The 23,333-nt window shown below is 41.2% G+C and overlaps 1 protein-coding gene across 7 annotated transcripts in view; it reads right to left on the bottom strand.

Annotated features, from left to right (window-relative positions):
* Positions 1-368: 368 nt before the first annotated feature.
* CNOT1 (CCR4-NOT transcription complex subunit 1) overlaps positions 369-23,333 on the bottom strand; it is a 59,013-nt gene continuing 36,048 nt past the window's right edge. For 5 of the 7 annotated variants that reach the window (XM_081921080.1, XM_081921083.1, XM_081921082.1 and 2 more), the window contains 25 exons: positions 22,409-22,588; positions 21,507-21,623; positions 21,197-21,307; positions 20,374-20,451; positions 19,914-20,091; positions 19,307-19,437; positions 18,885-19,181; positions 17,137-17,277; positions 16,950-17,054; positions 16,727-16,846; positions 16,043-16,234; positions 15,323-15,465; positions 13,752-13,860; positions 13,492-13,661; positions 11,994-12,246; positions 9,329-9,577; positions 8,617-8,780; positions 7,353-7,470; positions 5,778-5,879; positions 5,330-5,503; positions 4,270-4,419; positions 3,302-3,482; positions 2,278-2,410; positions 1,559-1,693; positions 369-1,438 (listed from right to left, as the gene is read on the bottom strand). In XM_081921080.1, coding sequence (XP_081777206.1) covers positions 1,360-1,438; positions 1,559-1,693; positions 2,278-2,410; positions 3,302-3,482; positions 4,270-4,419; positions 5,330-5,503; positions 5,778-5,879; positions 7,353-7,470; positions 8,617-8,780; positions 9,329-9,577; positions 11,994-12,246; positions 13,492-13,661; positions 13,752-13,860; positions 15,323-15,465; positions 16,043-16,234; positions 16,727-16,846; positions 16,950-17,054; positions 17,137-17,277; positions 18,885-19,181; positions 19,307-19,437; positions 19,914-20,091; positions 20,374-20,451; positions 21,197-21,307; positions 21,507-21,623; positions 22,409-22,588 — 3,810 coding nt within the window. In that variant the 3' untranslated portion in view covers positions 369-1,359. The remainder of the gene's footprint in view (positions 1,439-1,558; positions 1,694-2,277; positions 2,411-3,301; positions 3,483-4,269; positions 4,420-5,329; positions 5,504-5,777; positions 5,880-7,352; positions 7,471-8,616; positions 8,781-9,328; positions 9,578-11,993; positions 12,247-13,491; positions 13,662-13,751; positions 13,861-15,322; positions 15,466-16,042; positions 16,235-16,726; positions 16,847-16,949; positions 17,055-17,136; positions 17,278-18,884; positions 19,182-19,306; positions 19,438-19,913; positions 20,092-20,373; positions 20,452-21,196; positions 21,308-21,506; positions 21,624-22,408; positions 22,589-23,333) is intronic. The other 2 variants (XM_081921084.1, XM_081921085.1) reach the window with 1 other exon arrangement.

The following is a 23,333-nucleotide window of genomic DNA, read 5'->3' as shown; positions in this document are numbered from 1 at the left end:
TGTACATCCTGCTCTGGCCCTTTGTTTGTTCACCTGGAGGTACCATCTCTAGGCCTGAACATGTGCACTAAGTGAAAGCTCCTAGGTTTTTTTTTTGGTTTTTTTTAAAAACCCTTATTGGAAGCCCACTTAACTGCCCAGGGAATCAGCAAGAATAGGATTCTTGCTTACATTTTACTGATGCCTCATTTTTATCCTCTTAAGATAGCAGTTAAACATTGTTAATTAAAGTAGCAATATATTAGATTGTTTGATGTACTGCATCTTCTTGATAGTATAAAAAGGAATTAGATTTATGTTGAAAATATAAGCAGTGAAGAACATTTAACAACATTCGTCATAGATTATGAGGAAACATGGACATGTGCTGCTTTTCATGACTTTAATGTTTAACTACAGAATGCATACATACAAGAAGTGGGAGAACTAAAGCCCAAGAGAACTAGAAAGGCTACAAAATACAACACATGGACCAATACATTTACAAAACATTCAAAATCCTTACAAAATGGGCTGTATTGGTCCTTTTTGTTCTTTTTACAAACTCAAACTTTGTGGCCACAGGGGAGCAGTTAACAGATTCACATCCTCCCCATCCCAAAATTTACAAGTGTCAAGAAAGAAAATCTACAGGCCTGGTCTCTTGTTTCCTTTGCTAAACCCACTAGCCCTCTCCCAAAGGGCCCAAAGTATATCTTTGCCAATCAAAACAAAAGAAGTCCTCCGCTCCAACGTTCGTGCCTCTTGCTGGCAGCATTTGATACTGGGAAAAGCAATATACTGGACCCTAATCCTAACTTTCCCCCACCCAGTCCCCCATATACTGTAGGATCCTGTGCTCCAATGCATTCATTTCCCCCCTCTTTGACAACTTTGTGATTTACAGGTCTCCCACCCACAAGAAAAATAAGTTACATAATATTTAAACTGGCTTTTCCATATTCTTTGGGAGTCTGGGAATGTCAGGAGAGCAGATCTGCCCCAGACAAAACACTTGGCATCAGCAGCCACCACTTCTATTACAGGCTGGTCAGGCACACAGTATGTGCCTCTCTTGAAACACAATTCGCACAAACCCAAAGTTCAGACAAATATTTCTGTTCTGTGTATTTACAATAGTTCGAAATTATATTCACAGCATCTTCTGAATTTTGGCCAAGAGTCAAAACTTTTGTTTTTAAAACTTTGGAACATGCCCACAGAGGAGGAGATTTCTCACACAAAGATCTGTGATGTAAGCCCAACATGGGGGAGGGAGAGGCAGCCTCCAAGGTCTGGCTAGACCCACACACATTATTCTGTCAGCTTGATGGGATGGAGATCTCCAGGCTGGCACAATTTCCAGGGTGGTTGCTTTCTCTAACTAGCTCCAGTTCCTTCCATTACTTGTTGTGCCTGTTTTTGCCCCATACAACATTGCGCAACAGACTGGAACAACCTACAACAAGGAGAATAAACTTTATTTCTAGGCACAACTTCCTCTCCTCTGCAAGTACCAGAGTTCCTAGGACTGAGTCCCCCAAATACACTGAACAACTAACTGTTTAAAATTACTCACTTTTCAATTTCTGGAGCACAATGGACAAACTCGTGATTCCAGAACTTAAATGCTGGGTTTTTAATCAGCTCGATGAAGGTAATAAGGAGACCCCATGGGTGAGGCCTATTTACAATCAGTCGTTCTAGCAGAACTCTGTAAAAGAGAAACAGATTAAGGCATGGGGGAAGTCACACCGCGTGCCAGTATGAAAGACATGATGCAGGAATATCAAGGTCCTGCTGAGAATAGGTACCCTCATGGGTTTGCGTCTGGCAACATTAATTAGCACTATGCTGCTTTCAGAATGTGGAAGACTTTGCTTCTCAATATAATGTGAGAGTGGGAAACCTGATTCTAGGCTTCACCACTGCAGACTCTAGCTGCAGATTTGTGGGGATGAATGCTCCTCCATCCAGAAAAGGATCCTTGTATGGAATCTGCAACCACCTCAACAGCTGCCTTTCAAACCATGTGAACCCTCTAATCAACACTGGATGTCCTACTCTACATGTGGATAAGAGGGGCAAAGCTTAGAGTGTTTGTTACATTGCCAGCAGTGACTTGCTACTGCTGCAACAGGGACAAGCCACTTTCTTCCTAGTTGCTGGGCAGGACAGCTTCAGATAGCAGTGGACCAACTAAGTGTTAGCTCCTGAAGCTTCTCCCCAGTTCCTCATTGGCTCTTTTGTGAGAACTAGGCAATGTAGGGATTGTTTTAGACTCCTCAGATCTCTTACCTGGTGATTTGTTCTTGAATAGCTTCAGTGTTGGCCTCTGCAAATAGGTAAAGCATGGTGCAGCTGAAATAGTGAGTATGACTGTTTGGGTACCGTAACTGATTGGCAATTGCATTTAGGAAGAGATACCGACCTGGAACACAAAAAAGGTCAATAGTTAGATTCTCTTAAACACAAAGGAAATCAACAGTCCTTGCCTGGCTAATTTGTTAGTTCCAAGAGTTATGTCCGAAAGCCGGGAAGGTTAATTAAATGGGCGCTGCCACCAGTTGACATGAATTTCCCAGGCTCACTTCTCAAAGTTTCCTAGTTCATTCATTTTCATAAACTTGTTGGCTTACACAAGGGGCGCGGGCAACATTTTGCAGCCTGGAGGCCACATGCCAGGGGTGGGATCAGAAGCAAAAGCAACTGATTTGACATTAAGCTGCATTCCAGCTATGTAAAAGTAACCGGTTTCTACAGATACATACAACTAACTTCTGTTCTCCATACAGCCAAGCGAGAGGCATCATCACAGTTCACAGACACATTCCAAGCTGACAAACTCAACCAAGGAGAGTGTGGGTCATGGCCTGGGCTGGGGGTGGAGAGTGATGAGGTCTGGAGGACCACATTTGGCCCTTGGGCTAGAAGTTCCCCACCACTTAGATGGAACTAAATAAACATTTTCTATATATTAGTTGTGGAATATTTTAAACATAATTTCTAAAATCTAACAATATTTTAGGGTACAATCTGGCCAGATTAAAGCAAAGTATTATCCATGTGGGCTAAATAGTGAGATGTGGGATTGATTATGTCATAGAACGCCAGTACCTGCAATTATCAACTAGCCTCTGAAGTCCAGTATCAATTGTAAGGCTAGCACCATTATCAATTATACAGTATTTATGTCTGACCTCACCAGGTTGATTTCCCAGGCTCTTTTTTCCCCATAGCCAAAGACCTAGAGATAAACCTCTTGCATCTGATTTAGCATTAGGCTAGCTGATTTGAAGTACTATCAAGCTTCCTTTTTTACCTTCTGTGTCCAGGTCAACAGCAAGATTCTGGAAGATATCCATGTGAGCCGAGTGGGTGATGGTGCTCATGGAAGGAGTGCTACCTTTGTTGTGAATATGTGCAATAGCTTGAGTACCTACATACAGCACCAGGGCATTTATCAGCTGGATATTGTAGCGATTGCCAGGCTCATTTGATACCTAGTGGGGTGAACATAAAAGAAGCAAAATCACTGCCTTGGACCTCCGAGACAAAGAGCCCTGAAGAAAATATATTATGTGATTACGAATATTTAAACTGCGGAGTATAACTCACTAAAAGGTCTGCCAAAGCCATTAGCTTTAACAGCAGGCAGGTTTCTCTTATCTCCTCTATCACTAATGCTGCACAATCCATCCCCAACTACGTACTAGTTTTTAAAAGATACCTGCATTACAATATAGTAAAAAATTGCTAAACACAGACCCACAGCTCCATCAGGATGCATTATCTGGGCCAGGTAAAACTGATCTTTTCCTAATTTATGTCTCTTTAAGAGGGGTTGATGTATGACACATTCTGCAGTGGGATCAGGGCTGAACTGGGATCTTTCCTCTCTGATGACTAAACTATGCATCTGGCAAGCACCAGATCTATGATTTTTACTGTGGGTCCACCACTGTAAGCCTCAATCTGATATTTATTTTTAAGGGAATCCATGTAAAACTCTGCAAATTCAAGATCTGTTTTAAGCCTATTGGATCTCATTTTTACCCAAATATCCCCCCACAAAAAAGTAAAGAAAATCTCTGTTTGGGGAGGAGTAAAAGAATGACACACTCAAAATTCCAGAACTGCCCACAGCCCCAAATAAGGTTGATGAGCCCTGCTTTAGACAGAGGACCTAAAAGCCTGTTTTGGAGCAAAAGACACAGCAAACATAGGACTGCATGCTAACCTCCACTCCCAGACCTCTTCCTCAATCTGATTTTTGAGTAAGCCCCTCACCTGCAAGTTGCTACGCAAGTCGGACAGGAACGTGACTGGAGAACGGGTTTTGAGGTAGGAATCCAAATCCTTCTTGAACTGAGGTGGCATCACTCCAGTGAAATTGGTGAGTATCCGTGGAGCAATATTAATCTCACTCAACATGTCCACCTGTTGAGCACACAGAAGCATCCTAACGTTATTTTCTACCATTCAGCTGTTACCCATCTGAAGTCCACAGGGAAGGCTGAGTATCACTCTTGTATCACCACCACCACCATGATCTTAAATGTGACAGCTGCTTTATCTTGCCCAATGCAAACCAAAGCGACTTACAACCAACCAAAAAAACTACCCAACATCAATATATTAAATATGTTAAAACCAGTGGGGAGGACAGACATTGAAAACATCCTGCCCAATTCTAAAAGGCCACAGATAGTTAAGGGCCAAAAGGCTGGTTACAGAGGAAATGTTTTGCTTGGTGTTTAAATATATGTTATGATGGTGCCAGGCGAGCTTCCCTGGGGAGAGCATCCCACAAGCAGAAAGGCACCGCAGAAAAGGCCCCTTCTCCTTAAAACACCCTCTGGATCTCTCATGGTGGTGGCACTCAAAGGAGGGCCTCAGGTATAGATGTAGCATAAGCAAACAGATATGCTGGAACAGTTGCCAAAGTTCAAGTGCATCTTTACTACTAAGCAACGACTGCAGTGTATGTTCCAGGACAGAATGCTCTTTTCAAGACCAGGAGTTCAAAATGACATTCCCCACCTGGGGTGGTTCAGTGTTATAAACATCTTCCCTTAAGGCTGGGGGTAGCTAATGGGGTGCCCTTCAGATGTTGATGGACTACAACTCCTGTCATCTTTAAGCACTAGGCTTCTAGTTGGGACCAACAGGAGTTGGAGTCCAACATCAGGAGGGCATTATATTGGCTACCCTGTTTCATCAAAGCAGGTTAAGCTGACCCACTAGGGTCTTACTGACATAGTTGTTTATGCAAAAGCATCAACACCATTGCACAATCTCAGGTGCTTCAACAGATGAGGTCTCATACAAACCAGGCCTTGTACATTACCTTAAGGTTGGGAGTGAACGGATCTGGAAGCCTCATATTACGTGGGAAGGCACTCAATATCAGATTCCTTAGCTGAATACAGTTTGGAGGAATCACATCACAGAAACCATAGTGGTAGTCACAGAGGAATTCTGGGAAGTCATGTAACAGGACCAACAACACACGCAGAGTACCCTACAAAAAAACGGGGGGGGGGGGAGAAAACTAAGTATCTATGCTAAATCTATGCAAAACATCTCAGTCAACACTATTATCAGAGCTTTCCAAGTGTTTCATGTTGGTGGCACACTTTTTAAACACACAGGTCAATTTCCTCATCCACAATCCCATGGAAAAGGGCTGTATGATTTGAACTTTACTGTGAAGCTACAATTGTGCTGGGAAAATAATCCAGACCATCACTGAATTGTAACAAATTCTCTTCTGCTCTATTCTAAATTCTACTTACCTTGTACAGAATTTGCATAGGTTTGGCAAGTTCCACATTCCTCAGGAAAGGAGCCAAATATTTAAACAGATCTATCAACAGCTGAGCATACATAGGCCACCCCTGGAAAGAGAATTACATGATAAGAGTTATGTGATATTTGCTAATATATTTACTATAATGTCTGAACTGGATCCCACTTAACATTGTTGGTAGAACTAACAACTTGCATATTACAAAGCAGTATAGTACATTATTCTTTAATCTGTCAGGGCTACCTGAAATATGAAATCCATAGTGAAACCAGCCACTTATGTACAATAAGGGGCACTGTAGGGGTTGAATTATGGACATAAGGGAAATGGAAGAATGAGTGAGATTTACTGGAAAGACTTGGTCACATCTGCCCCAATACAGTGCAGCTGTGGACTCTCAGAAGTTTGATACAACCTACAAGGCTGCAAATGGTTCCTTGCAAGTTATATCAAACTTCTGTTTAACATCTATGGCTGCTGGAGTAAACTGATTTAAATATTCATTTTAAATAGAAAATAATTTTAACTTCTCTTTCTCTTTCTCTTACACTGCACAATCCTCCTCCCTTGCCCCTGCCTAGAAACAAAATAGGGAACTTGTCCATTGCAGCTCATGTACCTCTGCACCATTGTCTTTGTCTGCTCAGAGACAACTAAAGGGCCAAGCATTTTCAGAAGTAAGGGCTGGTAATTAATAGGCAGAACAGTTTATTTTCAGAAGATTAAAAAGTACTGTCCTTTTTTTAACAGAGAGGAAGGGTATTCTTAAATTGAGAACTGAAATAATTCCACAACTCAGATAAAAAGTACACAAAGTATGCACTTTAGTCAAGGTCACACAGGTAGAACTAGTGGAAGGAAGGGCCTCCTAGCAATAATACTGGATCACATCCTACTGAGACAAGCACTGGATCCCAGGACATGCCATGATATGTCGAGCCTCACTCACCACCACCACTGCAACCACACTATCAAGCTCATAACAATTGTATTATATAACCATATTTCTCCTACTTCCTTCTCCCACGCAGCTGGGAGGCCTGGCAGGGTATAGTTTTCACATTTACAAAACTTAAGAGTTATGTGTGAAATAGGAATCTAGGTTTAAAACACTGCTAAGTTTCAAAACAAATCAACTTCAAGCCACAGGTTATAAAGTTGGCCTGTTTAATTAACCATGGTTTGCTTTAAAGCACACTCCTGAATCTAGTGTTCCATGCAAAGGCAGCCAGTGTATTTGACTGAAGGATGATTCAGTTTTTAAGGGTTAAAAGTGAAGGTTTAACATTCTTGTATTCAGACTGAATTTTACCAGGCTGGGTTTTTTAAGGGATGAAGATTAACATCCCATTTTTAATCTGTCCTGCTGAGGTTTCTGGACCTCTTCAGGTAATCAACTCTTAGCAGCTACGTTGTGGGAATATGGTAAAGATCTTAAAAGCAGACATCAGAAATTTAAATGGCATAAAGTCATTCTAGTTAAACAAAACCTGCAAACCAAGATGCATCCTTATTCCCTTTGGAAGCTTCGTAAGTTACAGAAGATAAACTGCAGCCACACCTTCTGCTGTGGTGTATGTGCCAGCATTCTTGCAATAAATATCCGATGGGAGATCAATTCTAGCCAAGCATAAACAAAACCTGGAGCTTTTGTAGGTCTCAGGATGTGAAATGTGTTACTGAAATAAAAACATACAACACAAGCTTTGTGTCAGATTTGTTTAAAGTACTGCCAAGAATCTGCATTGAACTGAGACCATCCTTGAAGTCTAAATCAGGCAGAGGTGGTTAAATGTTTTAAGGACCAAGAGCCAGCATTCACTCTTGGCCAACCCTACAGGGCCAAATGCCAGCAGCAGTGGGTGAACCTCCAGCTGACTCATGCAGATCAGATGAAAAGGGCAGGTTATCAGCTCCTTCCTGCACATCAAATGTTCAAGCTGATGATCAGGGAGGATATGATTTGTTCTACGGCACTATACTAGGAGATTTGAATCTCCCTGCCCACCCCAATTGGGTTGCATCTGCCTTGAAGGCAGAATTCCCAGTGGCCTATGGGTAGTCGTAATGCCCTTCTGTAAAGCCCCCCTGTCTCCTGCCCAATAATTCCAAAGCCATCAAACTACAACTTATTCCTTCCACTGCATTTAATGCCAAAAATCTGTGGATTTTATAAAACTGTACAAGTAAGTTTGCCATTTATTTTAAAAGTGCATCAAATATTTCTCCAAGGAATGATGGTGGCCCCAAACCATTCAAATGTAGTAAAAGATGCATAATTAAGATCCAAGACAATAATGTACCATATAGGAATCACAGTTTTAATAAACAGATTCACTAAAGTAAAGGAGCGTTTTAGTTGCCATAAATTCTCATAGGTGTCCAGATGGCAGTCTGTACAACTATAATAGCACCACTCCTGAATAGAACACAGGATCAATGTCCCAACTTGACCAGGGATTGAGTCTGGCTAAAGCTCTAGAATGTTCTAAATCCAGCTCCACAGCTGCAGATCCCAATGTGGGTCTCCAGAGAGATTAAGACAGAGCAGTATAAAAACCCTTCCCTCACACCAAGAGGCTGAGAAGCATTGGTTCCATACACTAGAGAACAGTCCATGTAGGGAAAGAATCCCACATATGCCCACAAATTTTCTTAATGTGCAATTATTCCAGTAACCAAAATAGACTCCAAGTCTATCAACATATTTAGAATTACACAAAATTAGTGTTAACTAAAGTGAACTGGTGTAGACTCAATGCAAATCACAGAACTCTAGAGCCAAAAGACCCAAAGTGTCCTCTAGTCAATTAAATGATACCTACCAGAAGGCTGTGAGTGTCTGAAAGTTTATGGTTTCCAGGACATGCTCAGGAGCATTTAATTCTAACAGCAACATGATGAAAATGCGGTGGTAGGGAAGCTGCTGGAATTCACTTTGACGAACATCATGATCCTGCAAAAGGACTCCCACAACTATCCCAAGAACCTAGAGGTAAAAAGGCAATGCGCTCAGAATGCAACTTTTATGTATGCTTATAATTACTGCAATGCCAACTGGAATTCATGCACATACTCAGTATTTTTTGAAGACAATACAACAAACTGGCGATCTTGACTGCAACTTTACAATAATGTTTTCTGCCCCTTTCACATGTAAGTGAACGAGAGATATGCACATCTCAAACCCTTATTCAGATTTATGTAATGCTTTTCCTAAGTGCTCCAAGTACATCCTGCATAGTACACTGACATTCTTTACAATGTAGCTAAGGATCTCTTTTACAGAGGAGGCAATCACCTGCCAAACATCATCCATAGATGGATCACGATTTAAAAACATGGAACTCCTAGTCTGTGTTTGTAAAAAAACATGCTGCACCAGTTCCCATTCATTTAATAAGGAAACCTTTGCCAACCTGGCCCCATGGACTACAACTCCCACCAGCCTCAGTCATCACAATTCTAAAGTATACTACCCATTCTCACAAACTCAAGATAGATGGGTACGGGGGGGGGGGGGAGGGTGCTCCCAACCTTGTTGAGCAAGTTGATCTTGGTGACTGTGTTGGTGGCCTCCCCAGAGTGCTTCACCAGCAGTGCAATGAGGCGCACAAAGGCATCCAGGTTGTGGTAACACTTGGCACGGATCATGGTGGGATTGGCAGCGGGGTTGTGCTGCTGCTCAGCTTGAGCACGATAGCTGATCTCAACACACATTTCAGTGCAAAGACGGAAGAATCGTGTGATCAAATCATCGGTTTTCAGGATTCCTTGCTGATGCATCTGTAATGGGGGAAAAGGTAGACTCAGACCTAAAGAACTTCTCTTTTTTCTAAAATCAAGCTAGTAATGTTCTATCTAGACATGATGGAAAGCAAGTGGGCTAGACTGTAACACTGCAGTTTGGCACAGAAAAGGCTGGTGATGCTTCTTAGGGTCAATTCCTACATTACCAACCATAGTAGCATAAGATCATTTCTATGTAATCAGGTCCCACACTGGTAACATCTACATCCAGGAACCAGGTGGAAAAGGAAACTATGCTGGCAAGGAAGTAAACACAACACCCATGTTGCCTCTGTATGTAGGCATTACTGGTGCTGCATGCTATATGCAGAAAGGGACATTTCTTACTGTGAATTCCTGTTCTGCTTCTCCTGGAGGGCATTCCCAATCAGTGGGATAGCACCTCCACCTGGAGCAGCAGACAGGGCCATCATCTTGATCTTCCTAGACTGGACTGGCAGAGCAGAAATAAACTCTAAATGCCTTAAAAGAACCAACAACCTGTACGCAATAACCCAAGCACACATGCAGCAAAAACATGAGGAGCAGCTTCCCATCTGTGCAGTGAGGCAGAAGCCTCAGAGCAGCTTGACCCACAGGAAACAATGGCAGGTGGAATACCCTCTGGGTGACACGGAAAACAGGAATTAAGTGCAATAGACAATCTCCTTCTCTCAAGGTTTCTAGAGTACATTCCAAAACACTGGAATATGAAGGAGCAATACCATTCCAGAGTAGACTGGAACTATGGAAGTTGTACTTTATGCAGAATACCACACATCAATTCTGCAGTGTTGAGAGGCCCAAGTAGTCATGCTTCTCCTCCAGGGACACATTGCTAGACTAGGATGCAGAAGTGAATGGTCCCTTCCACATGAGGGTAGGAGAAAAGCAAAAGTAGTGAAGTGAAATTCTAGGCAGGGAAGCTACATGGTGTAGGAGGGTTAAGACTACCCCTCTTAGGAATGTAGGCACATGAGAATGGATTGCTACTCCTGTCGGTTTCATAAGTAGTCTGTCAATAGATAGTTCAGTCACTTGCAAGATCTGATATCACAATTTTTAAAGCAATGGTTATTCAGGATGAAATTCTCATTATGAAAGCATTCAAAACGCTTCTCATAAGCAATAATCTCTAAAATGCAGAGCAACTAAAGTGGTAAATATGAACAGAAAATTCTGCGACTGAACAACAGGGCTCCATTCTTCAGTGATCCATTCACTCTGGCATTTTGCAGGGGTCAACGTCACACCGAAGGCAGACCTGATTTTCAGTTTATTCCCTACACATCTTTATTGGTTTTACTTGTGCATTATTTAGGCAAATTATGTTGCATTTCAGATACACTGCAACTTTTTCGGGTAGCTGTCTAGGGATCTTGGGGGAAAGGCATGTGAAATTTTGCTGTCCTCATAAGTACTGAATAGTTTTCATAGCCACTGTTTTCAAAGTACTCCATACACCAATAAGGCAAAACTTTAATGGCAAGTACCACGGTTTCTGCAGTCTTAATAAATACATTTCTATCTGGAAGAGGACCTGCAATTTACTTTATTCACATATGCAAGCAGGCCGTGGAGTGGCTACTTGAAATGCAACTAAAATAAGGCAGCAAAGAAGTTTTGGCACCTCTGAAGGACAACTGTGGTAGCGGAGTAAAAAACTGGCAAACTGCTTGCCATATTCCATGCCTACATATGTAAAGAGATTCTAGCTTTTGCAAACACCTCTCTAACATCTGTAACATAGAGTCACCTGAGTGGGGGGAACCGAGTTAAGGAAACTGCATTAAGTAGTGTACAAGCAGTGGCCATACCTGGCTGGTGGCAGTCACCCTCCCCTTCAAGGTGGCTGACCCAAGGCCACACCCAGAGGGCACAGGGATTCTCCTTGGAGCATATCCCACATGACCTCTACAGCTGCCTTCAGAAGAGCAGCTGCTTCCTTTAGGCACAAAATAAATGAGTGGAAGACCCTCGGGACTGTCAAGAGCTGCACGAAGTGCCCACTGGCGGTGGCTGCTCAGGTACGTGCTCTGCCCTAGCTTCTTAGGTTTTTCTCCTCGGAGCAAGGACACATCCTCCACCCTGAGAAAGCCAAAGAGCTCTGTGGGGCACTGGGAATCTTTTCCTTGCTGACCACCGCCCCATGGCATGCAGTCCCCCTCAGCCAGGTCTTTCTTCATTTAAAGAACACAACCTCCTAGTGGATGAAGTGGAGAGCCCCCAGCATCATGATACTGGCTAGCACAAACAAATAACCATTTACTAACATGTTTCTCTACACTGATATGACATGTTGCATGTACTGCCATTATGCAAAGTGGAATTTTTAAAAAGGGGAAATCAATATTACATAGTACTCTACTTGATCCAAGGGCATCATAACCTACTTATGTTGAATAAAAAGCACCTTTCTTTCCCCAAGCTCTACCTGTCCAACAAATGCAGAGAATGCTTTGGTGCTGTCACGCCCAGCTGCTGCAGAGTGGTAGAGATTCACCCACTCCCTCAGGAGATATTCTGCCTTCTCCCTCAGGCCAGGGGGATCATCATACTCAGAGGCCTGAGAGATCCCAGAATGCATCATGAAATTTGGCCCTCCATGAGCACGGTCAATCATGGCTTCATAGTTGGACCGTACCACTTCCATCAGCTGGGGCAACCTATGAGAGATCCAGAATGAACATGCTTGGGTTTAGATTACTTGTGCTACGTGCATAATTTTAAAAAAATACCCCACAATAAACAGCATTGTATTTCAAACATTTGCATCACATCCTTGTCCCACAGAGATAGCATATGAGATGTTATTATATTATTGCAACCAAAACTATGACATGGTTTAGGGGCAAGAGTTGGGAGCCCAGTTGGCATCTTGGTTCAGCAGACCTTTGAACCAAAGTCGCCTAGATTTAAGTCCAACATGCCATCCACTAACCCACAACGGCTCCATGACATAAGCTTCAAAGAAACACAGTAAGAATCTGAATATTACTGCCAGATAAATTTGGAGATAAAAAGTGAGGTGACCTAGTCTAGTGCCTGGCATTAGGGAATGGATCTCCTGTAGTTGGGCAAGAACAGAAAAGAATGGCCTCTGTCCTTCAGCCCAATACATCTAGGAGAGTGGACTACAAGTGCTTCAGAGATGGGGGGGTATATTGCTTTTCAAAACCTTTGATCTGTCACTTATTATTACACCCTCAGTGTAATCATCACTACCTTCCAGAATGAAGATTTGAAGGTGTCACACTAGGGCGTGCTTCCACAAAACCATGCCTAATACTGCAGGCCTAAAAAGGCATGTCAGTCCTGCCTGCAGCAAACTTAAGGTCTGAATTACATATTCAGATGGCAATTTCAGAAAGTAGGTGGGAGAATCCATGTCTGAATGTTCCTCAATACGTGCAACTCCCTAAACACTGGAAAACTGCAAACGAGAGAAAGGGATTCTAGTCTTTTCTCCAAGGTGGCAATTTTTTTTATATGTTCACCAAGTTTCTGATGTGGAAGAGCATTCAAATCTCCCCTGACTATTGTTGCTAAAGTGGCAACAGTCTCAAAAGACATATCACATGGTACTTCCAAATATGTAGTATGATTCTAAATTGGAAGTAAATGTGCAATGGCCCATAATAAATCAAAGTTGTGCCTGGATTAAATAGAAAACCAAACAATGGCTAATGCAGGCTTGTATTTTGTAGATTACACTCTACATAGTTCGTTAAAAATGGAGATTCAGGACTGGGTGGGGGATGGCACTCTGAAGCACAGTAGGTATTACACAGTGATCCCACAATGTAAAAGGAGTGGACAGGAATGGCAGAGCCTCACATCATCATCATCATTGCCAAACTTGCACTAGCAGGAAACATTCCTTCACTGGCACTCAACACTCTTAACATTACCCTTCTGGTGCATTCCCTCTGGAGTGAGCATTAATTCTCATCAAAGTTTCAATGGTGTGAAACAGATCTGCTTCTGTTATGTGAGCAACACTTCTTTCATCCACCAAGAGGATTTTCACCAGCTGCATTGCAAATGCCACTGCCATGTAGTTCAAGCCATTCTCCATTGACTGTCAAGAAAAAGGAGGCAAGAATGTGAACAGTTTTCCTTCTAAAGCATAAGCAGAGATTTAATAACTAACTTGGCGGCAGTATCTCACCTGAGCCAGGTGGAGGTCATACTGCTGCATGTTAACTAGGTGGTTACGGATCAGTAGCTCCACTGCTTCTACATTGTATTTATATTCATCTCGACATTCTATCAGGCACCTGGAAAAATTAGATGTTTTCTTGTGTTAACTTTGTTTTCTCCTCAATCTCAAGTTCCAAAACACACAGAGAGGTAGCTTCCTCTCCAATTATTCCACACATTCATTTCAGAAACACCAGCTGACTGTAACTGCCCCATGTTAAGAAAGCCAACAGACTTTGTAGCTGAAGATGGAGGAGCAGATTAAAGTCCAGCTGCCCATTCACAAAAGACTGGCCACCCACCAGTAATTCCATAAATGGAGAACACAAAAACCCTTTCCAGACAGGAGCAGCAGATCAGATGCCTATCCTCTGATGACCTGAAAGCATGTGAGTGAGACAAGAGCAGGAAACCTCAGATTTGAAGTGCATGGGAAAGGGGTCTGGGTAGAAAAACTCAAAGCACCACTGCTGAAAATTTTGTGAAACAAACACTTGCCCACCAGAACAATTAGCTGCTAACACTTGGTCAGAATTCTGAGGATCAAATGACCCATAAAGACCAGAAACAGCACAGGCAGCCATCTAGAGTGCCAAACCCTCACATCTAAGTCTATTGCTTTCCATAAGATTGTTGGTTAGGAGAGGAGCATCATCTATTTTAAATGGTTAGTTTCTGGAAATGGAAACAGGAATTAGCTAACATCTTGAAATGTTGACACCAGCAAGATGAACCCTCGCCTGTATCCATATTATGACAGCCAACTGCAAGCCAATACACTTCTAGGGTCCTACACCAGCAACGCATGGAAAGCAAAATAAAATAAAATAAATTCTATCCGGCTTTTTTATTTCCTCTTTTACAGCTTATATGTGTAAATACCAACAGACAATAACCAGAAACTGTAGCCACATTGCTAGGAGCAGCTTATAACAATGTAAAACCACAAAGTCACAGAATAACTATTTTAGGAATCGAAAAATATTCATACTGCAAGTATTAGATCCAAACTAGATGAAACTAGCAATTGTGTGAATGGCTTAAAAAAAAAAGCAAATAGGGTAGGAATTAGGGCCCTAGCACAGCTCACGTCCCCTGCACCTGCCACAGTTTAATGAAACTTCCACTGCATGAATGGAAGTTGATCTCTGAATGAAGGTAGCAGGTGCAGGCTCTCCAATTCAAATAGAAATTGCAATGGGGGGATGGGACACAAATGTTTTAAGCCCCATCACACCAGACTCTCAATCCAGACAAGGGGTCAGTTTTGCTTAAGTTGCATGAATGGTATTTAGTTTACCTCTTTTATCACCCAACTTAATTCTCACACCAATATCCTATTTCAGGAGAAAGCCCCAAACCCTTGATTAATGAATCCATATGGCACTTATCATGCAACTCATTATGTAACTTAGTGGGATATAGGGCAGTAACTTACTAGGTGAAATCCTTATGTTGGCCAAAATCAGAATATATTTAAATAATTGTATTTAAATAGAGCTTCTACAGCCTTCAAAGCTTTATTCTTTCATCACTGACCTTGTAATCTGCTTGTTGCACCATGGAGACCCATAAGCACGGCCATCCTGCAGCGCTTTTAAAACAAGCAAGTGACATTCCCGGTAGCGGAGGAGGAGGTCAGCATCTGCACCACTGGTGGCATCTAACAAACCTTCAACTGCCTGTAGGAAGAGGAGCAAACACTTAAAAGCAACATCTTACTGAGTCATTTGGAGAGGAATTGAACTGTTTTGCTCTCGGGATACAATGCATTCGATGGCTTTTGCATAGTATGAATGCAGCCCATTATCATCATCATCGCTGTCGCTCCTTGTACTTTTGCCTCCAACAATGCTCACCACCAGCACTCAAGCTTTGGAAGAGTAACCCACAAGGGAATGCGGCAATTGGGCGGTAAAAGGGCTTCTAATGACAGACATTCCCAAGCAACTGTTTTTAAAGCCTCCTACACAACAGCCCAGAAAACAGAGCAAAAAACAGCAGATGGCAGGAGGAACCACTATATCCACTATAAAAGGATCCTTCCTCACCACTTTGAAGGCAGCTTTTCTTAAACAGTATGTATTTTCCCAGAATAATCTGTATTCAATCCTGACTGTTCTGATCCTGTGCTCAGTTCAAGTAGTTTAATGTTGTAACTGTGTGCATGTTTCTAGAGTAGAAAGCTTCAGATAAAGTGAGCCTCTCTCCATGGCGCAGGAGTCACAGATATATAATGAAACAAGTTCATACACAAACCTTCTGTAGCAGTCCAAGGGCTGCAATAGCATCACGAGAATTACGAGCCACAACAACAGCCTCCAAGAGGCTTCGTAAGGCTTGAGTCTGTGGATTCATACCCAGGGTATGAGGAATGGACTGAAGGTGCTGCTCCAGTTCTGCCATACATTTATCATAGATCTGTGCTACATCATCTGTTGCCCAGGCTTGCTGATTTAAAAGAAATCAAGAATACTTTATTAGTTAAATGAATGCTAATGAATGAGAATTCTGACCATTTATCACAACAGATTTCTCAATAATTTCTTCATTCCATTACTGCTTTCACCAGCAATATTGGCTGGTACTTTTTACACTTAACATTTAGATAAAACAGCAATGCAGATTTTATTGTGAACAGTTTATAATGAAACAAATATTAAGTGTTTGATAAATCAACTTGGATTAAAAGGGGGGGGGGGTAATCAGCGAACTGGTTTATGTAATTAGCTCCCACAGAGTTTATAATCTAAATTTCTTTGTGTGGGATTTCATTCTGACTTTCAAATAATATTATTAGACTGTATAGATTTGAAGAGAAGCACAAACAATAAGCAACCTCACTATTATCTGGAAACCTCCAATAACTTGTAAAATAAATGGTCACAGTGTAGTTTACTTTAACCTCAGAATCACTTCCAACCATCTCAACTGGATTTCTACCTTCATAGGCTGAGCTAGGATTCCTGTGGGTTGGGTTGAGTCATTGGTTGGTAAGAAACCAGGAACATTGCGTGCAAATTCTTCATAAACGGCTAGCTGCTTTGGGTCCACTCCACCAACCTTAAAAGAAAGTAGGAAAATTTGGATAAGTAGAAGATTCCAACAAGGCCTCCCCACTGATATTGTGGCATTGATCATAATTTTAATTCTCTTAATTTCGCACCTTCAACCTGATCTGTTCTGGCATCCGTTCAGCCTGATAAGTCAATACTACAGGATCACAGTACCTACGACCCTCTTGCCTGGCATGTTTTCTGAGCTCAAATTCCTGGGGAAAAAGAAGAAAAAAAGATGAATGACTTGGTATTGACATGATTTAACTTTTAACTGAAACTCTGCAACATACTTACAGTGGCCAGCCTCTTGTCCATTTCAGGGCCTGCTTTTTCTACAGCTGTCTTCTGAATGAAACAGCATGCCAACTCACAGTTATCTTGGGCTAACTGTGCTGCTGCCTGCTCCATCATCTCCCTCTGCTGTGGTGAGGCTGCCTATTTTAAAAAGCAAGCCATTAAAAAAGGACTATGCCCAAAATGAGCAAATACTCATAAAGTCAGTTACAGATGTTCATAAATATGGCATCGCTTTGTATGGAGTTAGCATAAAGTAAACCATCAAGCAAATTAAATGCTTCATTCAAAATCTACATATAAACAAAAGGGGAAAAATCTGCCAAATAATTAGCATGTGCCCCACATTACATACTTCTAGTGCAATTCTATTTATGTGCTTTTTTCTGAAATAAGTTCCAGGCATAGGACTGAACTCACTTATCAATAGGTGCCCTCTAAATGCAGTAATGGGATATTTTCCCTCATTAGTATACACAAATGCAAAAACCAATGTACTGGAACTAATGGCTTTACTAAACCACAGCAAAAGATCTTTACTAAAAGATCCTTCAGTAACAGGCTGCCCTTATTTCTTCTTGTTTCTTCTACAAATCAGGAAAAATTATCTTGATTAATGCTGTCTGACAAATCAACAGAATTCTTATCTGCTAATGGCAAGACTCTCGTAAAGCCATTACTCATACCATTCCTTAGTGCTGCAAGGTTTTATTCAGCCTCAATATCAAAACGGGCATTCTCATGCCTGTTATAATGCCAAGAAAATTGAACACAAGAAGATTCACTCCACGAAGAACTAGCGCAGTTACAGCTGCAAGGCTGTGTGTGTTCGTTGTAAACTTCACTTGCTTCTGTAGCCTTTATTTGCAAGTTGTTGCTGCATCAACCATGGGCCACAGAGCAAGTGTTCAGAAAGTCAAGCAGAATTGTTTCACAGATGAACTAAAGCAAATGCTAAAGTCTACTTACTGGCCAAAAGTCTAAACTACAGTTTAACAAAATGTGAATGAGCCTGCTAGCCATGCCCTTGTCCCATCACTCCTCCCCTCCTCTTGCATGGCTGAAAAGAAGTGCAAAAGTTTTCCCTTCCTTTTTTAGTTGATCACAGGTTCCTGTTTCATCTGAACCTGGAATTGTGGTTTAACACTAACGATGGTTAGTTTAATAACAAGCCAGCTGCAAAAACAATATCCACTGACAATATCCCTATCCACTGTTATTTTATTGAATAATGGATTCCCCCCCCCCCGGTGGATAAAATACAGCAAAGGTAAAGAACAACAAAGAAGACAACTTGAGACTGGATTTAACAATGGGTTATTAATTTCAATCAATGGAAAATGGTAATGGATGAGACGTGGTCTTCAGAAATCTTCAACGCACAATTCATAGCTCAGGATGCAAACAACAGCTGCTGAGGGGAGGCAATAATAATTATCAGGACTGCAGAAGGCGCGAATCCTTTCCTTCCCAGCTGACAAAAAAATTCTCTTTTAATCCTATTTGCATTTTTAAAAACATGTAGGTTAAATGCAGACACATCTCACTTCAAATCTAGTTCGGTCCGCATTCTCATCACCTTTCTATACTATTGAATCTGAGCAGGGCATTAAGATACATCATGAAACTAACTCCTACCTGCAGAGAAACAGAGTACTGCCAAATCTTGCTAGAATGCATTGCCACAAAACATGGGTTTAACTTATTCTGCTTCAAAAAAAAAAGTCTCTTATAAACTGCAAACATACCCGCAATGCAGTGGCAAAGCTGTTCTTCAGGTTGGTAGCTATGCTCATCAACAAAGGCTCCCTACAGGTGATCATAGCCATACCAGCAGTCAAATTCCTCATCATGTGATGTGCCGCTACACGCATGCGCGACTCTTCTGAATCTAGTGCAAAATCCTTCCTCACTATCTGCTCACACGTAGTCATGGCAATTTTAATGGACCGATCCACCACAGGATGTACAAGTTCTTGGACTGCACGCTCTATGGCTTGGCGCACACACTGCTTCAACTGTGGATGGGCCTGGAACAATGGAATCTGAGAAGGCAAAACAACCAAGAGTCAATGTCAATTTTTTATACACCACTGAAAGAAAGCATAAAATTATCCCTTCCAACCTAAAGGTGGAAGTCTTCTCAAAGTGACCAGGTCTAAAAGCTTACCGTTGGATTGAGCGTAATGTGTGGAGCTAGCCCTCCCAGGGAGTAAACATTGATGTCATGGTAACTGTACTGTGGTTGTGGGGGAACAGTAGCTGTGCAAGTGGTGCTGGTAGCTGGTGTTGTAGAAGCAGCTGAGAAAATACAAGAGCAAAAGGGAGAAAAGTTTTCAGATTATGTCCTAACATAGATTCAATACTACAAACTTGTTTTATAGGAAACAAAAGAATTTTGGCAACCAATATGACAGTGTTTGCTCAGGTCTAAAGTCATGCTGATAAGTCTGACAACGCTATTATCTTTGATATCAGAGATGTCACTTGAAAAGCAATCTGGAATTAGGTGGACTGCTCAGGTAGAATGAGTACTAGAATTTACTGTAGTATTCCTATTACCAGGAGGTGGGAGGGTATCTTGTGAAAGGTTACTCTACCCAGGACTAAACTGAATTCCCTGTCTTCAAGTTTGCTAAAACAGTTGTAGTGTTAATAATATTAAGAGTAAGAGAGAACAGATAATAGAAAGAAGATCCCTTACTAACTGCCCTGTGAGGTGCAGGCTATATTTGTATGATACAAGGATGATTGTTCGAATCATAATTGACACTTACTAGTGGTCGTAATTGGTGGAAGGTCTTCTGGTTGTTTTACATCTTTCTTTGGAGCAGACAGCTGTTCATCCAAACTTTTCAATCGATCTTTGTCTTTTAGGAGGTTCCCAGGTTTCAGTTCACTGATGTCAAGGGCAAGGTTCTTGCAGAGCACTTCAATTTCAAACTTCAGATTCAGCTGTACAGTATTTAATGATTTCAGGTTTAATAATGTAATTATTAGTTATGTATACCTGCTAAATAAATCTTAAGAAGTTCTGAAGAGCTACATGCTTCAAGGCAAATATTTTGAATGAGGAGAAAACCATTGGAACATGTGTAATTTTCTGGAAAAAGTCTATTCTCATTAAACTGGCTACAGCTCACTAGCTAAGCTCAAATCTTTAAACAGATGTATTGTAACAAGTTGTTCAAAAACAAAGCAATGCTGAGGAGTTCAAAGCAGCAAACTGAAACTTACTTTTAAGTCATGTTCCTGGTGCAGCTCTGCTAGTACATTCATAATAGCCATGGTCCAAGGATTTGGAGGCCGAAAAACCTACAAAAAGAGTGGGATGATAAAGTTAACAGTCCTGTTTCAAAAAGGGGGCTAGAACATCATTTACTGTATTTTTCGCTCTATAAGACACACCAGACCACAAGACGCACCTAGTTTTTGGAGGAGGAAAACAAGAAAAAATATATTCTGAATCTCAGAAGCCAGAACAGCAAGAGGGATCGCTGTGCAGTGAAAGCAGCAATCCCTCTTACTGTTCTGGCTTCTGGGATAGCTGCGCAGCCTACATTCACTCCATAAGACGCAACACACATTTCCCCTTACTTTTTAGGAAGGGAAAAGTGAGTCTTATAGAGCAAAAAATACGGTAAATGGTGTTAGCAAAACAATGGAAACTCGAGGCTGTAAACTTTAAGCCAAGGAGGAGAACCCAGTTCTCCTCTCCAAGGAGGAGAACCCAGATGCCGATGGCTGCCAGCTATCATCAACACTAACCACAGGGTCCCACCTCTGCTTTGAACTAACACACATGACACAAAATATATGCAAGATTCCGCAAGTGTCATCATCTCTGTCCACCTACTTCCCTGCCCACGCTTGCCAGTCAAGGAGTAGCAAAAACCAAAACCCCTGTCCCTAGTACTAAACTAAGATTCATCTGAAAGTCCAGTTGTATTCTCTCTGTTCAACGTGAGGAGCACTGTCCTGTGCTTTCGCTTAGGCTGCCAAGGGTCTTGGACCAATCCCGTCTACTTGTTTGTCACAGGACACTGTACAGCATACTTACCACACTTCTCACACTGGATTCCAAAACTTTGGCAACAAATGGCACGACATACAGAAGTTCTTGCTGTCCCTTAACATAAGCCTCCAGCAGTAAGGATTTCACATCCAAGTCCTAAAATAAAAGGAGTATAAATTAAACCCAGCAATGGGCAGTCTCACACCCACAAATCAGATTCCTTTCTTTTGTAAATTTTCTACATAACTTTCCCCCCTAATTATAAAAAGGCACCAAAAACTGAGCTGATTTAAGCATGCACTAAAGTTTCTAGCCTTAAAGCCAGTTTATGTTTTTCTCCTCCACCCAGTCTCACCGTGTGCAAGATGGGTTTGTTTTTAGCCAGTGTGATCATCCCCAGCCAGTGACCCAGGTTCTTCAGCAAGGACCGGTCCGAAAAGTTGGCAGCAGCTTTATCTGATGTGAGTAGCACCTGAAGGATTTTTTCCCCAGAGAGATGAAATCTTAGTTAACAGGAAACCATGGTAAATCCATGAAAATGCATTAACCATCTTCTTGTAGAATTAGACTAATGTTATTTCAAAAAACAAACAACAAATTTTATTGGTCAACCAAATACAGCCTATAGCTATAAAGCAAAAAAAGAAAAGGAAAGAAGCAAATAAACAATCTCAGAAATATATTAAAACATATATGTGATAAAATGCTTATAATATAGCCTGTATATGTCATTATTAAACTAGTTTATAGACTGCTTCAAGGCATAAAGTCATAGAAAGCAGTACACAACGTAAAAACAGAATAAAACACAACATGAGCTGTAAAAGCAGAAAAATCAATTTAACAAACTGAAAACAGCAAAATGATGTGGAGTACTTTCCTCTCTGTGATCTTGCTCAGGAGATCACTTCTCCTAGAAAGGCAAACTACTTATATGGGAGTTAATTGTTTGGGTCCCTGAAGGACAACAGGAAACAATGCTCTGGGGCCCATCTGTAGCACAGAAACAGCAATCAACACATTACTTTGATGATCAAGTTCAATTAATTTTCAAAATAGCAGCATCTAACTCTGTTCATTGTTTTATTACAGCAGCAGCAGCAGCAGCAGCAGCATAATCTTATGAAGGTGGTGGTATACATGGGCGAAAGTAATTTTTTTATTTTATTTTTGCTTTTGCAGTGCCTCTGTGCCCTGAAAGCAAATATTTTTCAGTTAACATTCATGTCACACAAAAAAGCAACTGGGAACACTCACCTTGATATTTCTGTAGGTTTCGTTGAGAACCATTTTGTTGAATTCTGGATTCTTAAGTGTGTCAAGGAAGTTTGAATAAAGGCTGTGGAAGTTTGGCTCAATACTAACTCTCTTCATCACAAGGTATTGTGAAACCCAAGGCATGAACTCCTCTTTCACTGTTTCTTTCAGTTCCTCAACCTGGCTCCATAAACATGTGTTAAAGGGAAATGGATCAATGAAACATACATAATGTTCATGACACTCACAGGCATTCGTTCCAGTGAAAATATTCAATTACCAAGACTTGCAACCTAACTAGTACCACACCACTAATTGATTTGCTTACTTCAATTAACCATTTCTTTCCTACTGTAAAGCCATTTATTTCTTCCTCTCCTGCTAACTCATCGTGAACAATGCTATGTGGACTCTGAGCTAGAAATATTGTAAGCCAAGAAAATCAGAATTCAGAGATCTCTAGAAATCATGCAAATAAAATAGATTTGCATAATACGTCTCTTGATTAATAATAATAATGATTTTATTATTTATATCCCACCCATCTGGCTGGGTTTCCTCAGCTACTCTGGGTGGCTTACAGCATATATTAAAACATTGTAAGGAGTGCCAAAGCGTTATTTTGCTAGGCTTCTTCCATGGTTTGGAAGCCATAAATGAAAAGAAACTTACATCAAGTAAAAAATGATTAAGGTAAGCCGAGTCTGGCACCCAACATTACTTTTTATGTTCAATTAGGAATATGGAGAGCCAATTATGCAATACAGAGACCTGATAGAATAAATGTGTACGCAATGCCTCTTTTCCGTTAAGTAGTATCAGTTGCAGATGATAAAATGACCCTGAAGAAATTTGGCAGCAGATAAGGAGTTTTTGACCTTTTAGTAGACAAATCTGATCACATTTTCCCAATATATGAGCAGCT

Source organism: Podarcis melisellensis (assembly GCF_964234715.1).
Source record: "Podarcis melisellensis genome assembly, chromosome: 8".
NCBI lineage: Eukaryota > Metazoa > Chordata > Lepidosauria > Squamata > Lacertidae > Podarcis > Podarcis melisellensis.
The sequence above is the reverse complement of the archived record's forward strand: the minus strand, read 5'-3'. Positions and strand labels throughout refer to the sequence as shown.